The sequence below is a fragment of the Hemicordylus capensis genome, chromosome 1, assembly GCF_027244095.1.
Source record: "Hemicordylus capensis ecotype Gifberg chromosome 1, rHemCap1.1.pri, whole genome shotgun sequence".
Classification (NCBI taxonomy): domain Eukaryota; kingdom Metazoa; phylum Chordata; class Lepidosauria; order Squamata; family Cordylidae; genus Hemicordylus; species Hemicordylus capensis.
This window is the reverse complement of record NC_069657.1, coordinates 455,005,848-455,032,008: the sequence shown is the minus strand read 5'-3', so window position 1 is coordinate 455,032,008 and position 26,161 is coordinate 455,005,848. Positions and strand designations below refer to the sequence as shown.

Here is a 26,161-nt window from a genome sequence, read left to right as displayed (position 1 = left end):
GTGTGCGCACCTGCATTCAGAGTGGGACCTTCCTGATTCAACCTGAGCGGGATCTAAAATTAACTGAGCGGAGATCAAAAACCATGTGAGCGCGCACACATGCCTTAGTTCAGATTTGGACCAAACTGTGCCAAAGCGAACTGCGCCTAAGTGGTTCGGTCAAACCAATTGGCTGGGCCGGCTGGTTCGATGAACCAGCTGGAATTGATTCGAAGCAGTTCACAATCAAACCGCTCTAACTGGCCTGGTTCACAGCAGTCCAGTTCACACGCAAACCAGTTCTACACATCTCTAGTTACAACGCCAAGGTGACGGAGCAGGTTTTTGTAACAAAAGAAGTAACTCTGAAACAATATAGACAGCTATCCCGACACGCCTACAAAGGCAACACGGAACACACCTTTTTTGTAACACTTTGCTGCAAAGAACAGTTTGAAAGTCATAGAATGAGCGACCCCGAACTGTAATCTCCAGACTAACGTTCAGCTGACATGAATACTTAAAAAAATAATAACTTAAGAAGAGCCCACACTGGCCCACCAGATGCCTCTGGGAAGCCCACAGGAAAGAGGGGAAGGCACACCCGTTCCCTTGCTGTTGCTCCCCTGCAAGTAGTATTTGGAGGTATCCTGCCTTTGAAACCAGAGGTACCGTGTTTCCCCGAAAATAAGACTGTGTCTTATATTAATTTTAGCCCCCCAAAATGCACTAGGGCAATTAGCGGTACATCAGAAATTACTGCTAGGTCTTACTTTCGGGGAAACAGGGTAGTCATCAAGACCAACAGCTATTGATAGACCTGTGTCCTCCATAAATTTGTCTGTCCCCCTTTAAAGCCATCCAAGCTGGTGGCCATCACCATATCCCGTGGCAGAGAATTCCATAGATGGGGTCTGCACTGTGTGAAAAAGTATTCCCTTTTGTCAGTCCTAAATTTCCTGCCAGTCAATTTCATGGGATAACCCCTGGTTCAAGAGTTGTGAGAGAGGGAGAAAACTTCCTCTCTTTCCACTCTCTCCACACCATGCACAATTTTATACACCTCTAACCCTAACCCCTGCTAACTAAGCAAAGAGGCACCTTTTAAAAGTGGCAATTCTCTTTATTTAGCAGGGGGAGAGCAACTGGCCCTATCCATCCCCAGCACAGCATCCCTCCAGTGGCTGTTGTTGGTGTCTTTCTTACGTTTCTTAGACTGTGAGCCCTTTGGGGACGGGCAGCCATTTAATTAATTAATTAATTTCTGTATGTGAACCGCTTTGGGAACTTTGGTTGAAAAGCAGTATATAAATACTCGTCATATTCTTATTCGTATGCTTTCCCTTAGTTCCCTTTTTAGCCTACTTTCCTTAAGAAAAGTAAGCTTATGAGATCACTTGGCATTGTGTGTGTGTGCGTCCCTATCCACTTTTCAATGCCCGGACTAATATGAATCAAATTGGGTACAGTTGTAGGGGCACAGAGGGACACCTCAATGGCGTAGTGATTATGTCATCCACCCCATTCAAGATGGCAGACGCATGAACATTTGAGGCATAACTGGGCTAACTTACGAACTGCCTAACCGATTAGAACCAAATTTGCTACAGCTGTAGGGACATACAGGGATGCCTCAATGGCATAGTTTGTGATGATGTCATCCACCCCAATTCAAGATGGTAGACGCATGAACGTTTGAGGTGCAAGGGCTAACTTGTGGACTGCCTAACCAATTTGCACCAAATTTGCTATAGCTGTAGGGACACATAGGAACACCTCAGTAGCATAGTTTGTGATGATATCATCCACCCCAATTCAAGATGGCGGATGCATGAACGTTTGAGGTGCAAGGGCTAACTTGTGGACTGCCTAACCAATTTGCACCAAATTTGCTATAGCTGTAGGGACACATAGGAACACCTCAGTAGCATAGTTTGTGATGATATCATCCACCCCAATTCAAGATGGTGGATGCATGAACGTTTGAGGAGCAAGTGGGAACCGATTTGGACCAAATTTGGTACTGTTGTGTGGACACATAGGGACAACTCAAAGGCATAGTTTGTTATGATGACATCCACCCTGATTCAAGATGGCGGGTGCATGGACATTTGAGACACAAGTGGGCTAACTTGTGAACTGCCTAACTTATTTGGACCAAATTTAAATGTAGGGATAGTGAAACGAAAGTAGGCAGATTAGTTCTTACCAAAAGTTCCTGTTTCTAAACTGAAAAGCCCTGGATACTGTAACCTTACATGACACAGCACTGCATTTACTCCATTTCTCCTTCCCTCTTCCTAAACTGGGCACTCAAAACAGGCCAGAGCAGTGTGCCCATGCTTCTGCAGAGCTGTGACTTTGCATTCAAGTATTTCTAGCTTATTCAAATATGCCCCGGAATAATGATGGCTTTGAGGACCGTTTTTAGCACATGAGCCTAAGGATTCTGGAAAGGCTCTCAAGCATCAGTCATTAAACCATCGGGACTTGCAGAGCCTGCTAATAAACAGAGACCTCCTCAGGCGAGGAGCGTCACGTCAGAGAAAAATAAGCTTCCTCTTGAGATGATTTATGTCTGCTTGCTTGTAATTGCAGAACTTTCACCACTTGCTCCTCTTCCCTCCAGAAAAGATCACTAGGAGGCTTTTAATCCTACATTTAGCCAATGAATTGAGAAGTTCAACACTCCTTTTCTTGGGCATGAAGGGCCTGCAGGTGGAAGCAGACCACAATGAGCCCTTGCTGGAACAAGCTAACATCATGGTGCTCTAGTCCAGGGGTTTCCAACTGCAGGTCCCAGATGTCCGTGGACTACAATACACATCATCCCCTGTTGCAGTAGTCTTTGGTCACTGTGGCTGAGGGTGATAGGAGCTGTAGGCCAACAAAGATCTGTGGACCCAAGGTTGAGAACCCTTGTTCTAAAGCACAGTCTAAAACAGGCAACGTTGAGTTCTAGGAAAGGGCAGCCCAGGGTCCAAGGGATCAATATGCAGCCAGAACCAGACAGAAGGTTGAGTTGTGTGTGAGCCATATCAGAATGGAAGAGCCAGAGGCAGGCAGGAGGTCAAGTCAGATAGGGGTCACAATCCAAGGTAGCAGTTAAAGGAAAGAGAGTGAGCACTAGGCAGTGTCCTCATGCTCACAAGTGATGAAGCAGCCAGAACATCATTTACGACTGTTCTTAAAATCTAAAAGCCTAGATGGGCTTGCTGATCTAATTTTGTGAGATGAGCAAATGTGAGCATTCAATCAGCAAATGCCATCCACACTGCAGATTGAGATGATAAAGAAAGAGCAACCACAGCAAGTTGGCACAGCCAGTCCTTTGCGCAGAAACCTCTTGGTCACTTGCTCAGCCCACCCACCCACCCACTCTCGGTTGCCATATTCTGGCTTTCCAAACCCAGGTGCCTAATTTGTATATTATGTAAACTGGCTTGATTTTTTTTTTAAAGCAGAATAGTGACTGCACGTTTTGCTCCGTAACTCTGCTTCTAGAAGGGCTAGAGCTTAGCGTGCGCTCTCAATCTCTCTTTTACATGAAAGCTGAAATCTGGGCAAATCTGGGTGGCCTAAGCAATCTGGGTGCTTACAATCCGGGTGAAACCCGGAATTCCGGGGGGCATGGCAACAGTGTGCCACTGGCAGATATAAGAGAGGGAAGACGTCAAAAAAACTTTTAGGGTTGCCACAATATTTTTAGTGGCATTGCTTTTCCTTGCAAAAGGTTTCAGTTTGACTCCAGCCTCATTGCCAATAAATTTCCAAGGGAGGCCAGGCCAGCTGTTACTTTGCAGACATAATTTGATAATCTTTAAGAAAGATTACTGTACTGTAATGCTCATATCATATTAACTAAGGGCGTTAGACTGATTTCCTGGATAATCCAGGTTTAACCCCGCAGAAATGTTAATCCAGGGCTCCCAGCTAAAACAGACTTGTTTATTAATGGTTTGGGTCAACATTACTAAGAATAAGATGTACGAAGCACTGTTTGACAAAAACTGACAAATATACCCTGAACCTAGTGACCACAACCCACATACTGATAATTGACTGAAGGATGCTAAATGCTCCTTCTGTTAGGAAGAAAATACATCTGAACTGATGGATACTAATTGCCGCTTACTTGGAGGTTAACCAAGAGCACCCTCTTGACTGTACTCGTGTGCACCAAGTCTAAACAGTAAAGGCATACATAGAGTTCCTCTCTGTAGTTCATTGCACTTAGGCGTTGGAAGGCCCTTTGGAGGTCTTCTAGTCCACCCCCCTGCTCAGGGCAGGAAATCGCTACAGCATCTCTGACAGATGCCTGTCCAGCCTCTGTTTGGAAATCCCCAGCAAAGGAGAGCCCACCAGGGCACAAGGCAGAAGGCTCAACTGTCAAACCCTTACGGTGAGGCAGTTCTTGCTAATCTTGAGCTAAATCTGCTTCCTTGTCATTTCAACCCATTGGTTCTAGTCCTGCCGTTGGAGGAAGAGAGGAAAAGTCTAATAAATAACAACAACAACAACAACAATAATAACATCATTATTGATGATGATGATGATTATCTATTATATTAATTCTCCTGGGTGTGCCTTGGAATGGGCGTCCCAGAGCCCAACTGATTGGATGGGCGGCGGATGCACCTAATCAGCTGAGGCACACCCAGGAGGATTGGTTGCCGCCGCCGCGGCCCAGCTGTGGAGGTCAGAGGTGGCGGGCCCAGCCCGGCCGCAGAGGCAAGGCCCGGGGGGGGGGGGGAGAAAGTGGAGGGGGGGCAGAAGTGGCAGTGAGGAGGAGAGGTGGCTGGGCCCGGAAGCAGAGACTGGGGAAGAACGGGGAGAGGTAACCGCCGGCCACAACGAGCACACAGATGCTCTGTGAGGGGTTGGCTAGTTATATATTTCTCTAAGGCGTACCTGTTGCTAATCCCATGTGTGGCAGCTCTCGCAAGAGTTTGCGAGCAAGCTGCCGGCAGGGAGAGGAAATAAATAAATAAAATAAAGCAGTGGCGCCGGTGGACAGGCTTGTGGGAAACAAAAGGAGGGGGGTGGGGGCGGGGGGAGAAAAAGGCAGCGGCAGGTGGGGGAGAACTAGAGGCGCAGATGCTCCGCATCCAGCTCAGCTAGTTGTTGTTATTAATTATTATGACTATTCTATGGGCCAGCCCTCCAGATTTCTGATGAGTGCTCTTCTGTTCCCTCTCAGTCTTCTCTAAGCAGCATCCCCAGCTCCTTCAACTGCTTCTCATAGGTCTTGGTTCCCAGAACCCTCAGCATCTTGGTTCTGCTAACTGGGCAAAGAAGTACCTTTTTAAAGTGGTGAATCTATTTATGGAGCAGGGGGAAAGCAACTGGCCCTCTCCATCCCCAGCACAGCATCCCTCCAGTGGCTGTTGCTGGGGTCTCTCTTATGTTTCTTTTTAGACTGTGAGCCCTTTGGGGACCGGGAGCCATCTTTATTTATTACTTCTTTATGTAAACTGCTTTGGAAACTTTTGTTGAAAAGCCGTAGATACATATTTGTTGCTGCTGCTGTTTCTGTTGATGACCCTCCTCTCAACCATTTGCCCACAATTGACAGAACTTCCTTCCACTGGACATTCATAAGTATTTTCCGAAGTGCTGGAAGACTTAATGGCCAGAATTCTGGAGGTTAAGATTGCCAACTCGGACTGAAACTATTTATGGAGATGTGTTTCCCCACCTCCCCAACATTTCTTTCCTTGTTATATTATAATATTCCATAATATAACTTTTCATAATTAAAATATCCCAGATTGTTTGCAACAATCTGAAGAATGATGTGGATTCCCGGAGACTCCAGGTCAACCCTGGCAGGGTTGGCAACCCTACCAGGTATGGTTTGTTTTTAGAAAAACATTTCTATATATGAGTGGGGGGAGGTCTTGGAAGGGAGCCATTGGCAGCTGCCTTATACTGAGTCCATCTACCCAGGCCAGTCAACTCTGATGGGTAGCAGCTCCCCAAGACCTCAAGCAGAGGTTTTAAGCAGCCTGCTACCTGCTATCCTTTCTAGCTGGAATGGATGGAATCTGAGACCTTGTGCATGCAAGGCTTGTGCTCTGCCACTGAGCTCTGACTCTTCCCATGGAGATGTCATTAACAGGGGACCCAAAACAAGGAGGAAAATGAGGGAGGGGAGCTGTGACATCCCCGCAGTGTACTGATGCAGTGCTGTACTGATGATTCAGCAGTTAGGATTTCTTGCATGCCCTGCACCAATCCTCCCCTGCTTCAGTGCACTGCATGGTGCATAGGCAACAAACTCCTTACATAATGCTGCAGCACCGGGGGGGGGGGGCGGCAGGGGAGGTCCTGCTTTCTGGCTTCTGTGCACCAGTGAAAAACCAGGCCCCATATGGGCAGAGTCAGAGGCTCTGCCGTCTGCACCCACTTTCAAACAGTGAAAATCAGAAATGACCCAAGAGAGAGATTAAGGTAGAAAACAAAAGAAGTGAACAAACAGTTCTGAAATTCCTTCTTGGAGTAGAGAGAAGTTGTAATCTCAGGATAACCATTTCTGGATTTCTAATTTGCAAGTAAACTTTTAATCAGGCAGGATAGAGAATACAGTCTCATCCATCCCATCCCATAAGAAAGCACACCTGTGTTGTAAAATTATTAATGTGTACCCCATGTTTTGGCCTTCTGAGGACCCTTTCAATACAAAACACACATTCAGAAATTTAATGTTAGTGTTTTTATTTCAAACATGCATACCTCACCATTCAGGATTAATCCCACACCACAACAATAAAACACATAAAATCACAAGTTGTTCTGGTAAGAACTAATCTGCCTACTTTCCTTTCACTATAATCTTAATTGATAATTACCATCCTCACAAAGTTAGCCCACTCGTGCTTCAAACATTCATGTGTCCACCATCCTGAATTGGGGTGGATGACATCATCAAAAACTATGACACTGAGGTGTCCCTACGTGTCACTCACTACCACTTTACCCAATTTGGTCCAAATTGGTTAGATGGTCCACAAGTTAGCCCACTTGCGCCTCAAATGTTCACGCAGCCACCATCTTGAATCAAGGTGGATGACATCATTACAAACTCTGCCACTGAGGCATCCCTACAGTAGTAGCAAATTTGGTTCAAATCAGTTAGGTGGTTCAAAAGTTAGCCCACTTGCACCACAAATGTTTATGTGTCCACCATCTTGAGTCGGGGTGGAGGACATCATTACAAACAATGCCGTTGAGGCGTCCCCACGTGTCCCTACAGCTGTAGCAAATTTGGTTCATATTGGTTCAGGATTGTGAAGTTGATGGGGGAGTCACACGGACCCACACACAACATGCCAACTGATCTCATAAGCTTAGGCTAACAATATAAAATAGCAACGTAAAAGACAAGCAGCCGCCAAAGCAAAGTCAGTCAGTTCAAGCTTTGCAAGGCAGAAAAGCTGTAAAAACAGGAAGGCTAGAGGCTTGGCAAATATCCTTGGGGAGGGAATTGTCCCTCCAAGAAAGGGATCCTTTCCAGAGGGAGCTACTGACAGGGCTTGGACCGCCTGCAGGGAAAATACCTGTTCCTGCTCCAGGTTTTGTCTTGCTTCGCTTTCAGTGAACCGCCTTTGATTTATCTACTGCATGTTATTAAGGTTGCCAGCCACTTTGGGGCTTGGGTTGAAAAAAGGGATATTAATCTTTCTAGCCCATAAATAGATGCAGACATATAATTTTCACAGCATGCTATTGTGCTTTAGAAAGTCAACATCCCAACACATCCTGTAAGCAGTTACACAAACCCAGTTCAATGCTGGTGTACTCCACCATTTGTAGAGATACAGTGGCGCTCTTTGGACTGGACTTCTGGGAAGAGGCCCAGTGCCCAGCAGGCCTGGGGGGGCTCCAAATGCTGAGTGGCCTGCTAATTTGTGGAAGGATTATCCATGCAAAATGTGGTATCTCTCTGCAAGTCAGTGGGAAGTATCTTATTCAGAATCTCTTCTAAAAATATAAAAAAGAAAAAGAGTTTCCAGCTTTCCCTAAGCATGCTCTGGTGTAAAAAAGAAGAAGAAGAAGAAGAAGAAGAAGAAGAAGAAGAAGAAGAAGAAGAAGAAGAAGAAGAAGTGCATTGCAGCTTCTGTGGCCGCAGCGGCAGGGCTTGCGGGGGATGAAGTGGGCAAAAAGCATTAGGCCCAGGCTCCAAATTACCTTGGTTCACCTCTGTAGAGATATGATGAATATTTATATATATATGAGATGAATATTTATATACTGCTCTTCAACCCAAGTTCTCAACGTGGTTTACACGGAGAAATCAAATCAAATAAATAAATAAACAAACAACATGGCTCCCTGTCCCCAAAGGGCTCAGGAACTAAAAAAGAAACATAGGAAAGACCCCAGCAGCAGCCACTGGAGGGATGCTGTGCAGGGGATGAAGAGGGCCAGTTGCTCTCCCCCTGCTCTGTACAGAGAATCGCCACTTTGTTAAACGGTGCCTCTTGGCTCAGTTAGTAGGGGACAGATGGCCAGACAGGTAAGCAGGGAGGTAGACAGTGCAGGCTGATAGGTAGGTCGATAGGTGGGTAGGAAGGGAGGAAGGAAGGAAAAAGATGGGCCCAGACAGACAAGCCGGAATGGGAGGAAGGTAAAGGAGGCAGATTTCTCCACTGAGGCTGCAGACTCAGGAAGCCCAACTGAAGGCGGTGTGGAAATCCAATGATCCTTGTTGCTGGGCTCTCAAGGGGCAGCAGGACGCTTTGCGGAGGACAGAGACAGGCCCCTGCCCCGAGGGGCTCACAAAGCGAGGCAGAAGGGCGCGGGCACAGAGAAGGGGAGGGGAAGCAGAGCGCCTCCTTCCCTGGATCCCCACCCCCGGCTCCCCTCCGAGGCAACCAGGCGGCCCCCCCCCCTCCTCCTCCTCCTCACCTGCTGCTGCTCTGTCTCTGTCCCGGCTTCTCCTTCCTCCCTCGGCGCGGGGGGGGGGGGGCGGCCTTCCGCGCTCCTGGCGCCCCCTCCCTGCTTCCCTCCCTCCCTCCGGGACGGCAGCGGCCTCCTCCTCCTCCCCCTCCTGCCCGTTGATTCCCTTCTCCATGGAAACCGTTGCCTAGCAGCGGCGGCCAATCCGAAGGAAGGCGGGCGTTTCGGCCGGGCTTCCCCCCTACCTGGCAACCGGGGAGGGAGCGGGCCTGATTGGGTGATTTCCCCCCCTTCCCCTTGCTTGGGTGGGACGCGGGAGGGGGGCGGGGCCGAGCGCGTGGGCTGGGGGCGGGGCCTCCGTCGCTCGCGCGGCGCCCAAGAGCCGCCGCCGCACCTGAGGAGGAGGAGGAGGAGGAGGAGGGCGGCAGCAGCTCGGCCCAGCCAGCCAGGGACGGCGGTGAGTCAGTGTGGCACGCTCCCCTCGCCCCCATCCCCGGCCCGTCACGGAGGGAGGGAGGAGGGAGGGGGGTCTCCAATGCCACAGGCGCTGCGACATCCCCCCCTCCCCGCTTGAGGGATAGGAACGAGGAGGAGGAGGAGGAAGCAGCAGCAGCAGCAGCAGCAGCCGACCCTTCAGGGAGGCTGGAAAGGAGGCTGGGTCCGAAAGGGAGCCCCCTCTCCCCGCCCCCGTAGCGGCCCTATTATAACTATAATAACAACAATAGGTTGGGGGGGGCAGAGGAGGTGCCCAGCCCATCCCCTCCCCCACCTCATGAGTGACGGGCGTGGTGGGGGAGGGGAGGCTTCAGCTATGCCCCCGCCCCGCCCCCCCAGGGCTGAAAAGCGGAGGGGGGGGAAGCAGTGGCAGCATCAGAAAAATAAGGGTGGGGGGGCACAGAAGGGGCAAAATGCATGCATGCGTGGGGTGGGGAGGGGTGGGATAGGACCCACCTTCTTAGCTTTCTCACACAGGAATGAGGAGGGGGAGCAAGGCAAGCCAGTTGTCTCTGTGGGGTGCTTGCCCGCCCCCCTCTCTCTGCCCCCGGAGCTGCCCTTGCAAGAAAGAGGAGCCTGGTGGAAGGCGGGCCGTCAAACATGTGCATAAAAGACAATAAACGCAAAGTAGGGATCAGTCGACGGGAGAAAATGTCTTCCCTCCCCTGGGAAAGGGCTAGTAGGGGCTTTCTTGACCTCCCGCTCGCCTCGTGGACTGCAATAGCTGAAGGGGTAGCTGGGTGTCCTGTGGATGGATTCTTTTTTTTTTTAACCTTCACAGTGGATGTGCTCCAGCTCGTCTTCCCAGTCAGGATAACAAGAGGATGGTAAAAGGATGCTTGGTTTCTTGGGCTACCTGGCAAGCACATGTGCAGCAGCACTCAAAATAGAGGGGTCTGGGGAGGGGTTTCCTTTCTTCCCAGGAATATTGTGCCTGAGTGGGAGGAGAACTAGGGGGTTCTCATCATGCACGAGGTGTTATTTTGGAATGACCCTTCCTCCTGCCCCCCTTCAGGTGCTGGAGAAAGAGGTGGGGATGAACCAATTCTGTTCTGTAAACTGATGTGTTCATCCACCCCCCCACCAAGGGGAAAGATGGGAGGAAACAATAGTGAATGTCTGCTAAAGGGAGACTGTTGGTTTGGTTTTCCCTCCAAAGGAGGACGAAATGGAGGAATGGGAGAGTGGGTCTTCTTTTGCCTCCTAATGTGGGATACGAGGGAGTTGTCTTCTCGTGTGTGGTGCTAGATACAGGGGACACCCAAGAAAGGCTTCTTATTTTTTCAGTATTTGCTGCTGCTGTTATCTGACTGGTGGTGATTATTGCTGGAACACAATGTTGTTTGACTAGATGGACCCCATGGTTTGGCGGGGTAGTTCTTCGGTTGAATGTAAAGAATCAGTTCCTACATGCACCCTCCTCTCCATCACTTTGGAGGGTCCCAGAAACAGAAGTGTTCATCTGTTCTCTCCTCCACAATAATGGAGGTGAAGAAGAAAAGGTTTATCTGTCATATGGGAATTGGAATACTAGCTACACAGAGCAGAGAGAGTTTTTTGAGCTCTTCCTGTTGTACAGCAGAGGACGCTTTGAGATCTGATCTTGCTCACTGCCCTCCCCGCCCTGCATGAGCGCTGAGCTGGGCAATGTCTTTGTTTCCTACTCTGTGTTGGAGGGGGGGTTTGTGTGTGTATATGGGAGAGGGGGTGGTGGAGACTCCCCCCACTTAGAGAGTAAATTGCCTTCTCAGTATGTGAGAGAAGTATTTCCCTGGAGATGAGATGGTGGAGAAACCAACTGTGTTGCAGCAGGAAGAATTTAAATGAGAATTTTTTTCCCTTCCTTGTTATGCAGCCTGTAAAAGATACTTGGCTTTTATTTGTCTCAGAATTAAGACAAGGTTGGAATAAAATCCGCTGTTGGAATAGATGTTTCCTCTTCCCTGTGTGTGCAGTGAGACTCAGCAGGATGGTGGAGGGGACAGTATGAACCATTAGGGATAAAGTGGTTTTAAAATATTAAAAAAATGTGTGTTTTCTCCTTATAATTATTTAGGGGTGAGCCTCAGTTGGGAGTGGGAGCTTTAAGAAAGAGGAGAGGAGGTCCTTACCTGCTTAGTGCTGCCCCATGCAGCTTCCTGCTGGGTGGTGCTCGGTCCCATGCGGCACCAGCATGCACATGGCCATCCTCACAGGCACCATTTGTGTGGTCGGCAATACCATGGTCAGCAACACTGGGGTGCAGCTGCATTATTTGTCTTTCTCTCTTAAAGGTAAAGTGTGCTGTCAAGTCAATTTCAACTCCAGGCGCCCACAGAGCCCTGTGGTTTTCTTTGGTAGAATACAGGAGGGATTTACCATTGCTGCCTCCTGTGCAGTATGAGATGATGACTTTCAGCATTTTCCTATATCGCTGCTGCCTGATATAGTACCAGCGGGGATTCAAACTGGCAACCTTCTGCTTGTTAGTCAAGCATTTCCCTGCTGTGCCACTTAAGGTGACAACTAAATCAGTTGCTGAAGATAGCACTTTGCCATTCTGCCTCCAAAATGTTGCAACACTTAAGGAGTGCCTTTAGCGAGTACCACTTCTTGTGAGGCACATCCATTCTCCATCAGTTTGAGAGATTTTTCTCTTTAATTTTTTCTTGTAAAGTGGCTGATTTAAAACCCTTGGTGTGCAGTATTAAGGTGTATTCTGCAATTTGTTCATGAAAGGGACCGACTTTAAATGGTTTTGCTTCTGCACAGTAACTAATTTGCTTCTTCTGGTGACTATATTGGTGACTATAGTGAATATTTAGTGCATGCAGAATGATTAAGACACTTAAACGTCTGTGGGTATAAGATTGTGTATTCATGCTTGCTCTTTTTGTTTAAAAAACACTGCAGGGAACAAATGAAAAGCAACTAAGAGCAACTCAGGAAACTAAAATTGGAATGTTTTATAGCACATCCTGTCAATACTTATGAATCACCAACATCTGCAGGGTCAGGTTCACCTCAGATGGATTATATTCATTTTACCACTGTCTACTATGTGTTCTGGTTTTTTTCCTTTTTGGTGTGTGTGCTCCTTTTTAATTTAAAATTTTTCTTTGAAGTTGCTGAACACTTAATTTTTTTTCTTTGAAGAATTGCTCCGATCAATAATGAAATTTGCCTTCCCCTGTGCTTCATGCTTCAAGTTCCCCCAGAGTTTTAGATCCCTAGTGTGTATAAAATATGTACACAGTTCAAAATATTAACTATCATAAAAACAATTGGCCTCAGTTTAGGGAAAAATCTTAGATATCTGGTCACACAAGTGCTTAATCATATTTGGGATCCTAGAGTTTCCCCATTTCTCCCAGTATTGCACAGCATTGATGCCTAGATATTTTGATGATGGTCTCCTAAAAATCTGATCTTGTTGCTTAATAATTTGAAATATTATTTTCTCCTCAATCAACTAATTACTTGCTTAAAGAAGGGTTTTTCCACAGCCTGAGGACGGAGGTCATCCTCCAAATAGTATGGGTTGTGGACGGAACATGCTCTAAGACAGGACCAGTAATAGCACTTGAAGGCGTGGCTAGCCTAGAGTGTGGGAGGCAACTCAGCCCCAGTTCCAGTCCTTTCTTCGCTCCATGCACAGGTCAGTTCGTTGCTCTGGCAACCTTTTTGGTTCTTAAGATCTTGCTGGCTAGCCTTTACTTCCTTTTCTTGCTTATTCTTTTTAGTATTGTGCCAGGGTGGGAGAGAAGTCATGTTTTCCTCTTTTATCTTATTTTTTTTCTCTGTCTAAATTGTCCTCTTTAGTTGTATCGGTCTGCCCTTTTCCAATTTACTTTCGTTTTCCCTGGCTATTTGCCGTGGAACGTGCACATGCAGGCAGGGCTTTGGAGGGGTCTTTGTTGGAAGGGTCCCTCTCTGACAATCACGGCAGATCTTCCCCTGCATTTCAGGCTGCTATTGGGGAAATGGACCCTCCGATTTTGGTCCCTGCATAACTCTGCACCCAACCTAGGCCAGCTGTTCCTGCTTCCACAAGCAAAATCCCGAAGGAAGCCCACAAAAAGGCAAAGAAAAAAGAGAAACATCTTGAGGGAGCGGTGAGCACAGCCTCTCCACCTGCAAAGGCACGCTTGGCATCAACTTCTGCAGTCCGCCTGAGCAGGAGACTGCTGGTCCAGGCTGTATGCGGAGCTTGTCAACCACGCCGCCTCCCAGACGCGGGAACAGGGGATGCCGAGTTGCTGCTGAACCAAGACACTTGCTCCCTGCTCTCAGCTCACCGTAGGAGGTGCTTCCCTTGCCGGGCTCACCATTAAGTCCTCCTCCTCATCCCCTGCCTCTGGTACAGGAGACAGAGCAAACTGCTGCAGAGCCTATACCTGTGCTACCAGCTGGGGCGCTCCTGCCGATTTTGCTGCCGCCTAATGCGGCCAGAATTCCACCGGACAGCCCCTCCTCCCCACGGCTGGCTGTCATACTCATCACCAGGACCTTCCAGGCCTCCTGTGTGTCCAGAGGACAGAAGTACCACGCCAGGCCAGAGTATTCTCCCCCCCCCCCCGACGCCGATATTGTGAATTGGCTTGGAGATTTTTTCTCTCGTCAGTTGTTTGAGTTTTGTAAAGCCAACTAACCAGTTCATGCCCCTCTACCTACTAGGGCTAATTGCCACTACTCCAGGTCTTCCTCTCCTGATTCCAGTGCTAGCAGGCACCCTATCCCTGCAAATGAAAGGGGCTTTTTCCATCCTCGCTCCAGGGTGCCTAGGAGGAGGAAGAGACCTAGATCTCCCTCCTCCTCTTCTCAAGGAGCTCCTTCTCCCAAGCAGCCTGCTCCTCAACAATTGCCCTCGGTGCCATCCAGGCCTCCACCTATCCCATCACAGACAACTATACCTGGTACTTCCACACTTGCCATTACTCCCGGGGTCCCCACTGATGCATGCCCCCTATTGGCAGGATGTCCCAACCCGGCCTCAGACTTGGAGGAGGGCTTAAGTGGAAATAATGAGGGAACTGACTCCCTATTGGATAAAGAGGAAGGAGAACTCTCTGATGAAAACACGGTTAGCCCTCTGCCGAGCTCCTACCGCCTTTTCTCTTCCTCAGACTTTGATGTTATGTTGTCTAAAGTTGGATGCGCTGTAAATGATATTCCTCCCATAGATACGACCCAAGTGGCGTCCTTCCTGGATCATAATATTTTTTCCTTCCTGCTCGGCTCCAGCCGCTACGCTTCATTTCCCTTCCTTATTTTGAGATGTTATGATGGCAGAATGGGTGACTCCCACCTCCTCTAAGGCCCCAGGACCACTCCCTAAAAAGCATTATAATCTACTGCCTGACGTGGCCTCTCTTTTGGCAGTACCCACAGTGGACCCCCTGGTGGCCCAACTGTTGTCCGCTTTGGTAGTTGTTAAGGAGGGAGATGAAAACCTCGGGTCTCCTGAGGACCGCAAAGCTGATATGCTTCTTCATAAAAGCCACTCAGCCTTGATCATGGTCATCAAGGCGGCCACTACTAATTCTATTTTCCCTAGGGCCTTGATGCTATGCATCAAGGAACTGGCTGCCATAGTCCCTCCTGAACTCACTAAGGTGTGCCAAGGGCTAATAAATTGACCAAAGAAACTGCCATGATTCTAGCCTGGATTGTATCCAGCAAGCTGCTTGTGCTATGGTCTCGGGGTGGCAGTTCGCCGTTCCCTCTTCTTGATACATTGGAATGTAGATTCACGCTCTCGGCTTAACCTCTTGGCTACCCCCTTTACAAGTGCACGACTTTTTGGCAAGGTGCTGGACCTGATCCTCACTGAGGCAAAGGGCAAGAAAAAAGCTCTGCCGTCCAACTGCAGGGAAATTCATAGGCCTTTTTGTGCCAACTCTCAGTCCTTTCGGCTCTTCCGAGGATCGCAAAGATCTGCCTTCGCCTCCTCCAGGGACAACCAAGGCTTCTCCCATAGACCTACCTGGCGAAACCAGGGACAACAACGAGGGGTAGGTTCTGCTAGAGGCCGTTCTTCCAGAACCTTCCCTTCAGCCTCCTCTCTCCCCTCTCGAAAACAAGGACTGCCCCCCTGTGGGAGGATGGCTTCTGGACTTCTACTCACAGTGGGAAGCCACGACACAGGATCTCTGGGTCCTGTCCACAGTGGCCCATGGATACACCCTGGGCTTCCAGGTGCAACCTCCAGATCAGGTCACCATCTCTCCCAGATCTGCCCAGCCACACAAACATTGACACAGATGTGTCGATGGATGTGTCATTCAACATCTTCTGCAGATCAATGCCATCGAGCCTGCTCCGTCGACCGAATTACAGCACGGCATCTACTCTATTTTATTTCTTGTTCCAAAGGACAGATCTTGGAGAGCAGTGCTGAACCTGTGTTTCCTCAACCGGTTCATCTGCAAGCGGAAATTTCACATGGAGTCCCTCCGGTCTATCAAGGAAGCTATCTTACCACGGGACTTCCTGGCCTCTATCGACCTATCCAAGGCCTATCTTCACATACCTATCCTTCCCAGTCACTGACAGTTCCTCAGGTTCTGCTACAACGGCCACCACTACCAATTCAGGGCCCTCCCCTTCGGGCTGTCATCGGCCCCGAGGGTATTCACCAAGATAATGGTGGCCCTGGTAGCCCACCTCCAAACAAGTGGAATCTACATCTATCCATATTTGGATGACCTGTTCATCCGAGCGCCCTCGCTCTCTCTAGCCCAGAACTCCATGCAGGACATCCTGTCTGTCCTGCCCTCCCATGTATTCCTCATGAACCACCAAAAGAGTCACTTAGTGCGATCTCAGACCATCCAGCACTTGGGGGGGCGATCTTCGACATGTGGCACCTGCCTGTGACTCTACCACCAGACGGTCGTCAGAAGGTGGACTCTCTCGTCAGAAGGTGGAATGGTCTCTCCATCAGGAAGTTTTTCGCCAGGTGGTACAGTGCTTCGGTCAGCCAGTGGTGGATCTCTTTGCTTCTCCTCCTGAGGTTCTTCTCCCGATTCTTCTCACTACACACAGAAGTGGCGGATGCCCTGGCCATGCCATGGCCCCCGGGCCACCTCTATGCCTTCCCCCCGCACCACAGTGACTGGCCGTCTCATTTGGAAGCTTTGTGCTGAAAGAGCAGATCTCATTGTGATAGCACCCTTCTGGCCTTGGAGACCATGGTTCTCCTATCTCCTGCAACTCTAAGTTGCTTGACCTTGGCACCTGCCCGCATGGAGGGACCTTCTCACTCAAGGTCCCCTCTTTCACCAGAGCTACAGTGGCCTCAACTAGCCGCCTGGAAATTGAGCGCTCATTATTAGCTCGGAAGGGCTATTCTCCTTCAGTCCAAGTGACTATCTTGGCCTCAAGAAGGCCCTCTACGCATCTATCAGACCACCGGGGAACACGTCAGTCCCGGAACTGGGGCTGGCTCGCCTCCCACGCTCTAGGCTAGCCACGCCCTCAAGTTCTATTATTGGTCCTGTCTTGGAGCATGCTCAGTCCACAGCCCAGACTATTTGGAGGATGACCTTCCCGGCTGTGAAAAAGAACCCTTCACGGTAAGCCCATTGTTTCTTTTTATGGGCTGTGAGCCTCCTGAGACTGACACTTACCTTCACTACTTTTTTTTTTTTTTGCTCATAAATCTTGAGACATGATGAGCAGTTGCAGCTTCAGACCACGCATTGACATGATTAAAAGCTTGGTAATATTAGATAGATCTTTGGCACACAGTTGCCAGTAGTTTGTTGTTGTTTTGTGTTTTGCCATTGGATGTATTTCTATGTGTTTGAAGTATATAATACCAATGACATTGGTGAACACTACAGTAAATTGTTTCTAGAGCGTAAACACGGTCACAATTCAGGTGTCTTTTGATCTAAGTTTGGAATGCTGGTCAGCTGACAATACTTGACTAGTCAGTTACTGCTTATGGTGTGCCTATCTTCTTCTGTTGGCCAGAAACATGTATAGTTCAGGAGAAAGCATGACTGGATATCTGAGTAGGAGGGACCAGACATTCCCAGGAGCTAAGACGAGGGCATCCACTGCCTTTCCCGGGATGGGGTGGGTGGTGTCTGTGTAAATTTGACATGATTGGGCATCTACATTTTCAGTTGTCACACTTGTCATTGAATAGGCTGCGCTGTTCCTTCTATCCCCTACTAACTTGGCAAAGAGGCACCTTTTAACATGGTGATTATTAAGCAGGGGGAGAGTAACCGGCCTTATCCACCCGCAGCACAGCATCCTTCCAGTGACTGTTGCTGGTGTATATCTTATGTTTCTTTTAGATTGTGAGCCCTTTGGAGACAGGGATCCATCTTATTTATTATTTCTCTGTGTAAACCGCCCTGAGCCATTTTTGGAAGGACGTTCTAGAAATTGAATAAATAATAAGAATAATAACAGGTATTCCCTGCTGTTGTTGACTACAACTCCCATAATTCTCAGCCAAAGACCATTACAGCTAGGGATGCTAGGAGTTGTAGTGAACAGCAATTAGGAATCCCTGTTAGAGGGAACACTGGTAGGCCACTGCCGTCTTGTGAAGGTGGTGAGCAATCCAAACCCTAAAATTAGAGATGGGTGAGGGGGTCATCTCAGTGGTTAATTTCAAGCCTTCCTCACAAGTGTGTGTGACCACTGCATTCTTTGGTGCACGGAGCACCTTGTAACCACACACAGGGTCAAACCAACAATGGGTCATCTCCCTTTCCTGAGCACACCAGCCAAGCAGCATGCGCTCTCTCTCTCTCTCTCTCTCTCTCTCTCCCCCCCCCCCCCCCCCACTCCAGAGCAGGAGATGAAAGTAGGAATAGTGGCCCTTTGCGTCATTCATCAAAGGCGACTGCGGTTGTCCCTTGGTAACCATGGCCAGCCAATAGTTGTGGGACTTGGGCATGGTGTTCTGCCCAGTTCCTAAGAGGGACTGGAGCCTTCTGGGAGATTGTTGGGGTTTTTTTGTCATTGCCTTAATTGTCTCTGGGTTCATTGTACTAATAAACTAGTCCTTTAAATGCTTGACTGTTGTTTGATAATACTTGGTGGTTCTTTTGCTAGTCAGTTGACCAAGGTTCCCCCCCACCCGCCCAACTCACTGTAGGGTTGAAATTGCAATGCTACAGTGAATGGGCCTATTACTATGGTTTTGTTTAACCACTCACCTGATGGGTGATCAGGAGCTTAATAAAATGTTAATAGCTAGACATATTTGGCAAGCCAGTCTTGTCTCTAACCACTTGCTCAGTTGGCCTTGGTGACCTAGAATGTTTTTTTAGACAGGTGGCTGAGGAGGTCTTCCTGTCTTTCAAAAACTGCTTCATTGCAACATTCATTGTAATGAATGTTGCACTGCTTCATTGTAACAGTATTTAGAAGCACAGAGGACTACCACAGCAGCTGGGTTGTGCCATAACAGGAGTCTCCTCTTGCCTCGCTATAGATTTTTTTAACTTAAGGCAACCGCCACCATTTTTTGTTGGAGGCAGCAAGCAACTCTGGTAGTTTCCTACCTCATTATAAACTTTAAAAAGGCAACCAACAGACAACTTCTGCAATAGTTCCCTGCTTCTAGCATCTCCAGTACTCTACTGTCCTTTCCATGTTTCCTCTTCCACTTTCTCCTGCTTCTCATAACCAGCTACCCAGTGGCACATAATGCTGAGTCTGGAAGTGGAACAGAGGAAGCTGCCGTCTACTGAGTCAGACCCTTGGTCCATCTAGCTCAGGATTGTCTACACAGACTGGCAGGAGTTTCTCTCAGCCCTACCTGGATATGCTGCCAGGGAGGGAGCTTGAAATCTTTTGCATGCAAGCAGGCAGAGGCTCTTCCCAGAGCGGCCCCATTCTCTAAAGGGAATCTCTTACAGTGCTCGTACATCTCCTATCCAAATGCAAACCAGGGCAGACCCTGCTTAGCAAAGGGTACAATTCATGCTTGCTACCACAAGATCAGCTCTCCTCCAGCTCTCTAGTGCCACCACTGCAAGAAAGCAAGCAGATGACGAATACGATGAATTCAACAGAAGTTCCCAAAGCAGTTTACATAGACATAAATAAGTAAAATGGCTCTCTGTCCCCAAAGGGCTCACAGTCTAAACATGAAACATAAGATAGACACCAAGAGCAGCCACTGGAGGGATACTGTGCTGTGGATGGATAGGGCCAGTTCTTCCCCTGCTCAGTAAAGAGAATCACCACTTTTTAAAGATGCCTCTTTGATCGGTTAGCAGGGGACCATCTGGGCTATGCCCCCGCTCAGCAGAGAGTTGCACTCATGGTGGCAGACATCAATTCAGCAGCACAACTTTTAAGTTTCAGGGAACTAGAAATCTTAGCTTGAGTTGGTTAACTAGGCAGCAGTTTCGTGGGGTGCAGCCTCAACTTTTGGGGAGGGACAATAGCTTGGTGTTAAAGGCTGTGCTGGCAGAAGGTTCCAGGAGCGATCACTGGCATCTCCTGTTAAAGGCTGCACTTTCCATTCTCTTCACTTTGCAGAAGAGTTTGTCCACTGTCCATTAAGGCATGGACATGCACCTTCTCTACATACACTTTCCTACGTAGTTCCTGTCTCTGCCTCCACTGATGAGAAAATTGTCTCTCTACCAGAGAGTAACATTTACAGCTTGATTGTAACTTGTCCTATTTGAAAGTAACCATTTTCAGAACAAGAATATTGCACAAGATGCCTGTTTGACTGTATTTTGGCATTTTGAGGTTTATGATGTGGAAATTGTCAATTACATGCAGTTAAAAATATGTCAATTAGCAACAGCTTTCCCTTTAATGATACTTCTTATGTGTCCCCTAGAGCAGAAAAGGCTTCCTACCCTGGTCTATACAATGCCTGGCAAATTGAATTTTAACTACTGCTAGAAGATAAAGGCTAATTAATAACTTCACACTCTTGGTTTTTCTCAGAGTTTAGAATCCGGCAAGATGACTGTTTCATGGTCAACTGTCCAAGGCTTCATTGGTGCCAGATTATCACAACTAGTACAAAAGGTCAGTGCTGGCTTGAAATGTCCAATATCTCATCATGCATCTGGATTCTAAATAAAATGATAGTATAACCAGCATGACTATTTATGGAGCTTACAAGTTTTAATGGATTTAATAGCAAGTGTAACGAACGATACTTTAATCACAGATTAAAACTTTTCCCTTCCCTTCTTAATTGGGAGGGTTGAGATGGGGCACACTGCCATGTAGACTGCACAGATGTGCCAGCTATCTTCTCCCAGTGCCAGATTTGTTTTCCTGGAAGTACTGTGGCTTTTCTCCTTGGAAGAAAGATGTTTCATGCAAACACCTGACTTGAGAGCAGTGATGACAGCAATAAATAAATCTCTCAGGCAGGATGTCTGCAAGTTTACTGTTTTGTTGATATTCTCTTTATCTGTTTATAACTTTACATACTTGTAAAAAACAAAAACATAATAATAGAAAGGATTATTAAAAAGTGAGAGAGCACTACAGTTTTTATGGTTTTTCTCAAAGGAACCATAGCCAGCTAAAGCTTTTACTGGTTATTGAAAATTGGTTCACACATTACAGCTTCTTTAAAAAGCCTAATTCCTTTGTCTTCAAAGTCTGCAAAATTAAAGTACTTCGGAAATGTTCTGAATGTCCTCCCTGAATCATAAGAACAGCCCTGCTGGATCAGACCCAAGGGCTATCTAGTCCAGCATCCTGTTTCTCACAGTGGCCCACCAGATGCCTCTGGGAAGCCCATGGGTAAGAACTGAGGGCATGCCCTCTCCCCTGCTGTTGTTGCCTTGCAACTGGTATTCAGAGGCATCTTGCCTCTGAGGCTGGAGGTGGCCTTTAGTCACCAGACTAGTGGCCGTTGATAGACCTGAATTTATCTAAGCTGTTCTTAAAGCCATCCAGGCTGGTAGCTCTCACCACATCATGTGGCAGAGAATTCCATTACTTAATTGTGCATTGTGTGGAAAAAATACTTCCTTTTGTTGGTCCTATATTTCTTGGCTGTCAGTTTTGTGGGATGACTACTGGTTCTAGTGTTATGTGTGTGAGACAAACTTCTCTCCACACCATGGATAATTTTATACACCTCTATCATGTTGCCCCTCAGTTCTTTTTTTTCTGAACTAAAAAGCCCCAGGTGTTTTAACCTTACCTCATAAGGTAGGTAAGATTATGTTTTCACCAAACAAATGAAAGCTTTTTTGATTAGCAGAGTTTTGTATTTGCCTTTCCTTTTGTAGAATTTTGAGGACAGATTCCCCCTCTGATAGTTCTGTACTCTTCTGGCACTGTTTTACCACATTTATAAGGTGCACGTCTCCCTCTGTTGTCTAATGCTTTAATCACCACCCTCAAGTACCTGTGTTCGCATGAAACCACCCTTCTACTTTTAATCATATGAGGGATATTCCTAGTTCTAGAATGCTTAACAAATGTCAGCTTCAAAAGATCTCTTCCCTCAGCAGCATCTTTTACTGAGAATCCCAAGGGCTGTTATCTGACCAGTGTGGCCTACCAGACTATTTGTTCAAGGAAGACAGATGAAACTGTAATGAAAACTTTAGCATCTTAGTGAACCACAAGCTGAACATCAGCCAGTAGTGCAATATAGCAGCTTTAAAAAGCTAATGTAACATTGGGCTTAATAATGGAGGCCTAATGTCCAAACTACAAGAAGTAATAGTTCTACTCTGTCCAGTTTTGTGCATCGTGTTTTAAGAAGAAGTTGATAAATTGGAAAGAGAGGAGGACAGCAAGGATGAGGGGTCTGGAAACTAAGTTATATGAGGAACACTTAAAAGAGCTGGGTATGTTTAGCCTGGAGAAGAGAGAACTAAGGGGAGATATGATAGCAGTCTTCAGATATCTGAAGGGATGTCATGTAGAAGGAGTGGACTTGTTCTCTATTTCCCCTGAAGCCAGGACTAGAACCAGTGACCTAAAATTGCAAGGAAGCAGATTCAAGCTAGACATAAGGAATTTCCAAATGTAAGAGCTGTTTAACAGTGGAATAGTCTGCCTTGTGAAATGGTGGCCTCTCTTTCATTAGAGGTATTCCAGCAGAGGATGGATGGCTATTTGTCAGATGTTGTAGCAGATTCTTGGCAGTGAGTAGGGGGTTAGCCTAGAAGACCTCCAAGGTACCTTCCAGCTCTTCACATTCTATTATTCTAGGTAGGGTTTGGTTGGCAGAACTTGTGAGAGTTTAGTACTATGAATCATAACTAGGCTATTTTGATTAGCATTACAGTTCAATAATGTAATGTTTTTCATTTTTAGGTAGCTTCTTAAAGAAGAAATCCTATCGGCACAGGCTCTCTTTAGAAATGTAGTAGTCAACTCTATATGTTGACTTAATGCAACTTATATGGTGATATGAAACAAAAAGCCAAGATGAAGTACCTTATTAGTGCTTTGGGAATGAAAACTTTTTTATTGGACTGTACTAAGTTCTACAAATGCAAAAAGTTCTTCCGTCTCTGAAGAATCTTAAAGCAAAATGTTGAAATGATGATGCACATGAATCCGGTAATGTCTGCTGAATAACCTGGAGTCTCCAACAATCACTGTGGAAGGATGGCTGCAGACTGGATATTCTGCTATCTTTGGCCTTTGGCCATTCTTGTAGGCTACACAGATGGCCACAGCCTGTTCTCGTGTGAACCCATCATCTTAAGGATGTGTCAAGATCTTCCGTACAATACCACATTTATGCCTAACCTTTTGAACCATTATGATCAGCAAACGGCAGCTCTTGCAATGGAGGTAAGAACTGAACTCCTATGCTAAAACTTACTCTTGATAGCATTAATTACTTTTAGTGCTGGAGAAGAGCTGCAGAGAATACGAAATATTTTTGTTACAACTTAAATAATGAAGCCTAGAGGAACATATATGCATTGGGTGATGGAAGCAGTCTTGTGAACAAAAAGCATAAAACCTGTGCGTGGGGTTCTCATGTTGCTATTTACATGTGGGTTCACAAGTTTTTCTTGCATGGAAATGTGTAAAATGCCTGATACCTTGAAGTGGCTTTGAGACTTAAGTATGTAAAATACTCTTCATTGTATAGACCTGTGTTGCAGACACAGAATATTGTGGCAGAGATGTGTCTGGGTCCAGTTTTGTAACATGTTTGTATTTTCCCAAATAATGATTAGATGATTCATCCAGGACTCTTAATATTGAGAACTTATTTTAATTGTGGTGCTTTTTATAGCATTTATATACCACCTTTGTCAAGGTAGCTTACAACTTGCAGATATAAATTCAACAGCAAAAAGTTACAAAAGACTAACAGTCATCTCAGGTGATGGCAAGTCCATTCAGGAGCTGGTGGTGTGAACTCTCTGGCCTGGACTCTCCTCCAAGTAGCCCTGGTTCGGCAATAGATCCCAGTGCTCTTCCGTACTAAGGGTAGCTAGGCAACCTTCACAAGGTTGTAAGCAGGAAAAGCTTCCCTCTCTCCATCGCAGTTTGGGGGGGAGGAGAATAGCTATGAAGGGTGGCAGAGTGTGTGCCTAGTTAAGAAGCGTGGCTGGAGTTGCAGCAGTGAAGTCCTTGCCTTTATTCTTGAGCTTGTGCTTGGGCTCCTCTCTAGATCATTCTTATGTAGGCAAGAAGCTTAGTTTCAGGCAGACTCCACCATAAGAGGTTTCTCCTTCTTCCTGGCAGAGCATATCAGGAGGCAGTGACCTGATGGCTGAGGAGCAATGGTAAACTCCTTGCCCCTCTTCACTCAGCTGCCACCTCCCATTCGAGCACAGTGGCAAGCAGCAGGTTGCCTTTCAGTTAGTCAAGAGCAACATCCTCCGGAGTAGCTGATATCACAAGAGTGACCGGTCCAGGAAGCACTAGATAAAGTGTGCCGTCGAGTCAGTGTCGACTGCTGGCCCCCACAGAGCCCTGTGGTTGTCCTTGGTAGAATACAGGAGGGGTTGGCCTTTGCCTCCTCCCGCGCAGTATGAGATGATGCCTTTCAGCATCTTCCTATATTGCTGCTGCCTGATATAGGTGTATAGGTTTCCATAGTCTGGGAAACATATCAGTGGGCATTCGAACTGGCGACTTGCTAATCAAATCATTTCCCTGCTGCGCCATTAGGTGGCTTCCAGGAAGCACTACCCTCACTCTTACATAGCATTGTGATTTCATCAGTCACTAAGTAATCTCTGATTGGATGGGGGCATTCTAAAAATGGTGCGGCTGCTGCAGCACCAACCTGAAACACTCGTTGTAAACAGCAACATATGTAAAGAGCTTTTTTCCCAGAGAACAACTTGGCCTCTCGACAGCGCTACTCTTGAGGTTGATGGATGAACATTTTAACTAGCATTATGTCAAATGAAGATGCATTATTCTGTTGTCTTAACAACTGACTTTGCAGTGTCATTGAATTACTCAGCATTAAGATGGCAAAAAAGAGGAGCAGCGCTGAGTGGAAGAAGTGGAGAAATAATCTGCTTCTCTTTCCTTGACTTGCCTTTAGGTAAAGTTTCTAGTTTGTATACCAGTTAGGAAATACAGGGAAGGAGCAGAGAAGGAAGTGAAATTTATTTTAGTGTATTTCCATACTGCCCCAAACTTGCTTCTTTGGGCGGCTTACAATAAATCTGTAAAGAGGATTTGTTCATTCAGATGGTAACCTTGAGAATTTTTTAGTTAAACCAGTTATCTAGAAAGTGTCCCCTGTTCCATCCATATATGTCTGTCATACATTCCCCTACCATAGGCAAAAGTGAGATTAAAGGCTTAAATGTAGCCTTTGTGTATTGAGCTTTGTTCTCTCGGTTAGTATTGGCTTTATGAGAAAATATGTGATACAGATATCCTTTGGGATTTGTGTTGTGCATCAGTGATGCATATCTTCCTGGATGTTTTTCTTTTGTAGGTTCAGTGAGAATAATAGACACAAGGGAATATCACTCTAAAACCAAAATAGGGAGTCTTACAACTGTAAAACTGCGGTTATCAGGGTGGCAGGATTTCTCTTAAGTGGCATGAAATGACATCTTGCCATATAGTGTTTTGGAAACCCAGCCACCATTTTATGGTGTGGCTATATACAAATATATTTCCAAAAGGGATGTGTAACGTCAAACTGTCTTGGTACGAGTCTTGGTTAATGAAGGCAAATGTGTCTGCTGACAAGGCTATATCTATTCCCATTTTCCAAACTTTCTTACTCTCTCTCACCCACAATTGTAGTTGTCATGTGCAGCTGCAAAAGAGCATCTAATCACAAGTGGGAAGATTCTCTCTTTCTCTCTTATATACAAATGTAGAGTATTGGTCAAATTGTCCACATTGTAGAATCAAAGCATTTAGGAGCTGTCCAACATTGGTCAGTACTATGAAGATAGTTATAGTTTTCCAGATGAAATAAAAATCTGTGTACATGTACAGAGATTCACCCATCTCTGGAAAGTGTATTGCGTGTGTGTGTGAAATTTTCTGGAGGTTTCTTTATTTTGCTCTTCTAGATCATGGTTCCACCTCTTATAAAACTCATTTCTCTGATGACTTATTCAGCTGTTGACAGGGCACAAAGTATTGAGCCAAGAGCTCCGATGAGGAGTCTGGAATGCATTTCCTAAAGGTTGAAGGAACTGGGGTATGTTTTCAAAAGAGACGGAAGCCTCTCTGTGTAGGAAGCTTTGAGTATAAAAATATATATTTCTTCAGTTGGAGGCCCTTATCCCTCCCCATGAGTTAAAAGAACTTTGCTTCTGTTCCTCTGCTAACTGAGCAAAGAGGCAGCTCTATAAAGTGAGAGTTCTGTTATATTTAGCTGGAG

The 26,161-nt window shown here is 46.7% G+C and overlaps 2 protein-coding genes across 12 annotated transcripts in view; one reads left to right on the top strand and one right to left on the bottom strand.

Annotated features, from left to right (window-relative positions):
• The window catches only part of FBXO16 (F-box protein 16), a 32,247-nt gene extending 23,226 nt beyond the window's left edge, over positions 1-9,021 (bottom strand). For all 6 annotated transcript variants that reach the window (XR_008307004.1, XR_008307024.1, XR_008307014.1 and 3 more), the window contains exon 1: positions 8,890-9,021. The gene's annotated coding sequence lies outside the window, so the exon portion shown is untranslated. The remainder of the gene's footprint in view (positions 1-8,889) is intronic.
• Positions 9,022-9,230: 209 nt separating this feature from the next.
• FZD3 (frizzled class receptor 3) overlaps positions 9,231-26,161 on the top strand; it is a 53,278-nt gene continuing 36,347 nt past the window's right edge. For 2 of the 6 annotated variants that reach the window (XM_053249421.1, XM_053249390.1), the window contains exons 1-3: positions 9,231-9,337; positions 20,296-20,379; positions 22,645-23,130. In XM_053249421.1, coding sequence (XP_053105396.1) covers positions 22,942-23,130 — 189 coding nt within the window. In that variant the 5' untranslated portion in view covers positions 9,231-9,337; positions 20,296-20,379; positions 22,645-22,941. Of the gene's footprint in view, positions 9,338-9,951; positions 10,203-12,344; positions 12,367-12,992; positions 13,013-20,295; positions 20,380-22,644; positions 23,131-26,161 lie in introns of those variants that run through there. The other 4 variants (XM_053249400.1, XM_053249414.1, XM_053249409.1 and 1 more) reach the window with 4 other exon arrangements.